At 40.3% G+C, this 7396-nt stretch overlaps 1 protein-coding gene across 1 annotated transcript; it reads left to right on the top strand.

The window, feature by feature from the left end:
• The first annotated feature begins 270 nt into the window (after positions 1-270).
• On the top strand, positions 271-6412 carry KLHL31 (kelch-like family member 31). The gene is made up of 3 exons (XM_010074968.1): positions 271-444; positions 2716-3919; positions 5680-6412. Exons 2-3 carry the CDS (start codon positions 2748-2750, stop codon positions 6410-6412), a joined length of 1905 nt encoding a protein of 634 aa, XP_010073270.1. The 5' UTR covers positions 271-444; positions 2716-2747.
• The last annotated feature ends 984 nt before the right edge of the window (positions 6413-7396 follow it).

The raw sequence follows: 7396 nt of genomic DNA, 5'->3' as shown, positions 1-7396 counted from the left end.
CCCAGCTTTGAGGTGGGGAACCCAGTGGTCCACCTTACGCTTACCTGGGACAACTATTACCTGCTGTGGATCTACCATCTTCACCTCCCTTCTCTTTTCTCCCTTGTACCTGTGAATTTGGAGGGTCCAGGCTTGTCCCCCCGGTTTCTGGAGGCCAGGCAGCCAGGAAAGCTGAGCTCCCGTGGCTGGGCAGAGACAGGGAGCAAGGCACGGAGAGGAGGGGTCATTTTAAAGAGCACCCGAGCACAGGCTCCGGTCCTTTCTGCTCACTGACAGCAAAGCGTCACACTGGAAACCACAAGCTGGGAATTACCAAGTGGCCTCTGATCTTTCTCTCTCTTTTTTGCCACCTTTCCTCCTTTTAGTCTTCTCATTTTTCCAAGGAAGAGGCATTTTCACTGACAGCTTCTTGGACAGATCTCAGACACCATTCTTCTGAAGAAGGTAAGGGGTTTTTAACTCCTCACTTTGACAGTGGCTAGAAACAACATTTTAAAGGAGGGAGGAAGGTTGTTTGAATATATGTTTTGGGATCCTGAGTGTCCTTTGGCATTAGTTGTTCTTAAACTAGAATAAATTAGGTGACAGCAAACGGCTATAGAAAACCAAACCATCCAGGGTTTTCATCAAAGTTCAGTAACTTGGATTTACTGTAGGATTGGTTGATTTGTTTCACTGGTTTTGCACATCCTGTCACTTATGTGCTTACACACCAACTAGCTGGTGACATTTCTGCTGATGGAAAAGTATTTTTAAGGAAAAAACATTGGAGAGTGAACATTTTTGAACAGAGAGCTTAAAATGTCATGGATTTAAATGAGCTCTGCAATGACGCAGTGAGACAATAAACATTAAGTGCTGCATGTATTAAGATTTAAAGTAACAGGTCTCTAAAAATATTTAGAACCACAAATACGACTGCCAAAAGAATATGCTCTTGCCTCCTTTAAAAGTGTGGGTGTTAATATGCAAAACTGTAACTGTGCAGGTAGCATACAAAAACATCCAAAAGTTTCATTTTGCATTTGCTCTTTGTCAACAAACATACATGACACTTGGAATAGCATCGGATTTTTTTACAAAAAAGTTGTGTAAAGCAACCAAAGTATACTAAAACACCAGCTATACCTTTGATTGAACCTGTCTTAAAATGGCAAGCTGCTGGGAGGTTGCTATTCTGGGAGGTGACTCTGATAGCTCTCAACAGATGCAGCTCCTGGAATGCAGCCGCAGTGGGGGGAGCCGGGCAGCAGCTGACCCCTGCACTGGCACACCGACATTTCGGGGATCGCAGCTCACGTCAGCATGGGCTGACACTGACACTTTCGGCACACATGGCCTTCTCTGTCGCCTGCTCTGCACATGGTCATCACTCTGCAGCAGCAGCAAAAAAATATCCTGGTGCTCACAGGCAGCAACCATTCCTTTCTAAAATTAAATTATCGTTTTCTTGCGTGCTGTGTGCTTAAAGAAATATTGATGTGCTGAGATTTTAGATTGAAATATTACTGGAGGTTTTTTATTAAGTTACCTGAAGTAATCCAGTAATTTGTTTTATCCTTAATTAATGAAGTCAAAGATCACAAAGAAAATTATCTGGTGTAAATTGTTTTAAAATAAATGGATATATTGAAGATAAATGCTATATATTTGAATGCTGATCTCAGCAATTCTGTTTTAACTGTTACTGAAGATCAGTGCTTTCCTTCAAGGTGTATTTGCATATACATATATTTATTTGAAATAGCTCCTTTGAAAATTACTTAGGGGCCATCTCAGATTGCATTTCACAAAAAAACTGGACTCTTAATTTCAGCATGAGCTGGAGCTTGCCTGGAGTTGATAAGTCTAATTCAAATATCTGTTCTAACATAACTTTATGGGAGTAATTATTAACCTTCACACATAAAAAACTTGTTTAAAATAGCACGTCCTACTAGTGTTTGCATGATATTTTTCTCAAATAAAAGTTAGACAAAATCCTAAATGTAGGCTTATAAATTTCAAATTGCTGATATTGAAAAGCAAGCAAAGTGTGCTATGAGTAGAGTGTGTTTGTGAATCTGACATGGGAAACAGAATATCATCGGTCTGGAAAATCAAAAGCTGCAGAAACCTGGAAACAATTTGGAGCAGATACTAAATCCAAAATCAACATATTATACTAAAATTCCCTTTGTCATTATGTCTTCTGTTGCCTTTTTTTTCTTAAAGAATTTCTCCCACTCTTAATATTTCCTGGTCAAATTCTGAACTTGCCTGAAGTCTGTACTGGCCCTGGAGTAAGGATGAACAAAGTTGGGGGCCCATATCTTTCCTGTGCTTCAGACTAATGAATTCATATATAGCGCCTGGATGATTTAAATTTATATTTACAAAATTTTACATTCTGGCAAACTCATTTAATGTTTAAGAAGAGAATTTAACTCTTTGGATGTGGTGACAATAGGGGAATGTTAGTTTTATGACCTTGTTATTAAAAAATTGAATTATTTTTAGGTGCATTCTTCACAATTTGAGTATCCGCTGTTATGAATAAGCAGACACACTACAATCTAGGACAGTATAACAGTTCTTAGGAAGATAGATTATCCTGTCTGTTTTGGTTTTGTGACATTTGTATTTATTGACAAAGGTTAGATTTGTTGTATAATCACTCTGCTATTACATTTCACAACTGCAGTGTAGCTCTAAATGTTTTAACTTTATTTTTAGCAAGCTCTTGGCTGTAATAATTCATTGCAGTCATGGCCCCTAAGAAGAAGAATGTGAAGAAGAACAAAGCAGATATCAATGAAATGACAATCATTGTGGAAGATGGCCCCCTCAGTAAGCTGAATGGCTTGAATGGACTCTTGGATGGAGGAAATGGTTTCAGCTGCATCTCATCTGAAGTTTCTGACCCATCATACAGCCCAAATCTCTTGGAAGGTCTAAGCAGAATGAGACAAGAAAATTTCCTTTGTGACTTGACTATCAGTACCAAAACCAAATCTTTCAGTGTTCATAAGGTGGTGATGGCTTCAAGCAGTGACTACTTTCACAACATCTTAAAGAAAGATCCAACCACTCAAAGAGTAGACCTCAATGACGTATCCCCATTGGGTCTAGCTACTGTTATCACCTATGCTTACACTGGAAAACTTACTCTCTCACTTTATACAATAGGTAGTATTATTTCCACAGCAATTTATCTACAGATTCACACCCTTGTAAAGATGTGCTGTGATTTTCTAATCCAAGAAATCAGTGTTGAGAATTGTATGTACATTGCCAATATTGCAGAAACATACGGACTGAAAACAACAAAGGAAGCGGCGCACAAATTTATTAGAGACAACTTCATTGAATTTTCAGAAACGGAACAGTTCTTAAAACTTACTTTTGATCAGATTAATGAACTTCTTGGAGATGATGACTTGCAGTTGCCTTCTGAAATTGTCGCATTCCAGACTGCAATAAAATGGCTGGAATTTGACCAAAAAAGACTAAAGTTTGCTGCCAATCTCTTAGGTAACATCCGTTTTGGTACCATCTCAGCCCAAGACCTTGTCAATTATGTTCAAACTGTGCCAAGAATGATGCAAGATGCAGACTGCCATAAGCTCCTCGTGGATGCTATGAACTATCATTTGCTTCCCTACCACCAGAATACACTGCAGTCCAGAAGAACAAGGATCCGTGGAGGTTTCAGAGTCTTAGTTACTGTTGGGGGACGTCCTGCTCTAACAGAAAAGTCTCTTAGCAGAGACATCTTATACAGAGATCCTGAAAATGGATGGAAGAAGCTAAGTGAAATGCCTGCTAAAAGTTTTAATCAGTGTGTGACAGTGATGGATGGATTTCTCTACGTGGCTGGTGGGGAAGACCAGAATGATGCTAGGAACCAAGCCAAGCATGCAGTCAGTAATTTCTGCAGGTAACTATTTATTTAAAAGGGATGGAGAGCTCAGTTCCACACAATGTAGGCAGATAGACCAAGCTCATTTGTGATGTGCAGCAGGAACTGCTCAGACAGACAGAAAGGGGACGAGGTTGGGGAGGTATGGATGCCATTCTATGTTAAAGAATGAATGAATGAAAGAATGTTTGAATGAACAGAAATATGCATCTGAAGCTATGCAAAAACTTCACCGTGATTGCACATGCACAATGAGAAGTGAGGAAAACCCAGAAAATTTACTCCAAGTGGAGGAAATAAATAACATAAATAGGAAGTTCTGGGATGTTCTAAGGTACCATTAAAATGCACCAAATCAGTTAAGGTGAGACTTTTTAAATCTTACAGGCTTCTGATGCCTCACAGAAAGTTTTGAAAAATACCTTTTAGGTATTATAATCTTGACTTTCTATGTACCATCCACCAGATTTTCAACAGCTTTCATATCCTTTAGTTTTTTTTTTATTTATCAGGAGTTTAGAAACAATATCACCATCTCTTGAAGGCTGTATTTCTCTTCTACAAGGTACTCCAAATAATACCTCACTTCTGGTACATTACAGTTCCTATCTATAGTCATCCAAGGACTGCACTGGTGATAGCAGGCTAATGTGCAGTAGTCAGATGGGTGATAAATAGTTCAGCCTAAAAGCTGACAGCACACAGCAGTTTGAAGCAAAGGCTGGAGGTGAGACAAGTCAGCTTTTTAACTACTAACAGACTGTGGCCATGCAATGGCAATGCACAGCCACAGCCCTACCAATGCTTCCTTTCCTGCTCCCAGAAGGAACATTCAGATAATTTCTCCTGAAGACATCAACCAATTTGCAAAGTTAATGAATAAGGAACCTTCTCTAGATCATTTTTATTGTGTAATCACAATACACAATAGGAGGTGGGGGAATCCTTGTGGTTCACAGCTGAGTGGGTCCTCCTCCCTGTTCTGCCATTAACCACGAGTATGTCAAGTCACATCAGTGTGTCTGTGGGCTTGCTTTCAGAGCTGCAGATGACAATGTGGTCTGGCAGCTAACAATTGTTGTTTACTTTCCCATAGTTTTATTCTCGTATGATTCTCTGGTTGCCTCAGCATGCAACAGGAGAAATGTATGGGCCTACTAATGTACCTCAGTCAATTCCTCCAGGAGTCATAATTTGCTATTTTCTTTTTCAAAATTGCCATGTAAATGTCAAGGACAGCAGATGCTGTTTCAGATAGGTATGGTGTTAGGAAGCAAAGATGTTCTTTCCATGTAATTTTTACTCCATATGAGTGGCAGTGAAAGAATTCTTATCATTTAGAAAGTACTAAAAAGATGGAAGGATAAATCACCACCCAACATTTTTTAAAACTCTTTGAGTAAATTTTGACATCTTTGCTGTAGGTGTAAATTGCAAAAAACTTCTAAAATTTCTGTTGTATGTTGAAAGTGTCTCTTTCCAATATTCTGATGAGGTTATTATACGAAATCAATTTACAGAAAAGAGTCAGATTTACTTTATTGAAATAACACCAGGTTTGAATGATACGAACACATTTTTTTCTCCAATAAAAAACTGAATTTATTTGGAAATTTGACCAGGAATACCAGTTTCATTGCACTGACTTCTAATAGGCTAAATAAATAACTAAAATTGCAGCAGCTCCACAGCTGCAGCAGTAGTGGGACAGAGACAGAACTGTAGAATTTAGCAGGGCAGTATGTGAGACAGTTACCCTCTTTCTTTAATGCTTTCAGATATGATCCTCGTTTCAACACCTGGATTCACCTGGCAAACATGAATCAGCGGCGCACCCACTTTAGCCTGAATGCGTTCAATGGCCTCCTTTTTGCAGTGGGTGGTCGCAACTCTGAGGGGTGCCTCTCCTCGGTTGAATGCTATGTGCCTGCAACTAATCAGTGGCAGATGAAGGCGCCTTTGGAGGTGCCCAGGTGCTGCCACGCCAGTGCAGTGGTGGATGGTCAGATCCTGGTTACGGGGGGTTACATTAATAACGCTTACTCTCGCTCGGTGTGCATGTATGACCCCAGCAAAGATAGCTGGCAGGATAAGTCCAGCCTCAGCACCCCGAGGGGGTGGCACTGTGCAGTGTCCCTTCTGGAGAGGGTCTACGTTATGGGTGGGTCTCAGCTAGGGGGGCGGGCTGAAAGGGTCGACGTTCTCCCCGTGGAGTGTTACAGTCCTTACACAGGGCAATGGAGTTACGCGGCGCCCCTTCAAACCGGGGTCAGTACGGCTGGTGCCTCCACCCTTAACGGGAAAATTTACTTAGTGGGTGGCTGGAATGAAATAGAGAAAAAATATAAGAAGTGCATTCAGTGCTATAACCCAGATCTCAATGAGTGGACAGAGGAAGATGAGCTGCCTGAGGCCACAGTGGGTGTATCCTGTTGTACGATATCCATGCCCAACACCAAGACAAGGGAGTCCAGGGCCAGCTCAGTCTCTTCTGTCCCAGTCAGTATTTAAATATGGGTCTAACCAGGAATCAGGAAAAATGTTTACCAGCACAGCAGTATAATTAACCCTTTAAGTAGCATTTTTGTGCTTATACGGAAAAAAATAATTGTCTTTGCAATAATTTTAACAATGCAAATTGGGCAGTTTTCTGATCTTTAATACCGGTGGCGTGAAACAGCATATTAGGGATAAGATTAATTTTCTTAGCAGGAAGAGAAAGTTAACCCATATCTGCAGAACTTCATTCTTTTCTTGACTTTGCCACTGACTTACTGTACTACCTGTGGCAAATAATTTAATTTCTTTGTGCCTTGGTTTCCTTACCTGTAAAACAGATATAAACTTGCTTCAGAAGATTGTTGTGAGGCTTTTTTAATACTGAGTTTTAAATGCTTTCAGAAGACAAAACGAAAGTAAAATATTGCTAGTAATAAATCTCAACATGCATCAGAAATGTGCCATGTCATCATAAAATTGCTCAGATTTGTTCTTTTCTAAGCATTTTATATTTTGACAAACAGAAGAAAAAAAACCCAAAAAATATGCCATATAGCGTTGTGCATACTTTCCTTTTGAGGCAGTGGTATTCACAGAAAATTTCTCAAAACATTTTCTGCTTCAGAAGTTAGAAAGACATCCCTGTCTTCTGCCATGAAACCCTTTAATTTTCAGATCTTCTGCTGTGACATGGCTTTCAAGATCTGAATCCACAAAATTCCTTAGCTCCCATAAGCATTGTGGGCCAGCCCCAATGTCTTCCTTGGGGGCCTGATTGCTCTCCTGACGTCCATGTCTACACCAAGGAGCAGACCACTGCTCCATCCTCCTCTTCACAGCAGGGTGACTCTCCTGTTGCTCCAGGTGGAAAGCAGGAAGGCTAGTCAGTATGTCTCCTCTTGTTCATGCTCTTCCCAACTGTGTAGGAATGTACCTCTGTGTTATCTTCTCATCCGAGAAGGTCCTCACCAATGCAGGAGCTAGGAGTTGGTGCAG

This window comes from Pterocles gutturalis, unplaced genomic scaffold (assembly GCF_000699245.1).
Source record: "Pterocles gutturalis isolate BGI_N339 unplaced genomic scaffold, ASM69924v1 scaffold1092, whole genome shotgun sequence".
In the NCBI taxonomy this organism is placed as follows: Eukaryota; Metazoa; Chordata; class Aves; order Pterocliformes; family Pteroclidae; genus Pterocles; species Pterocles gutturalis.
The sequence above is the reverse complement of the archived record's forward strand: the minus strand, read 5'-3'. Positions and strand labels throughout refer to the sequence as shown.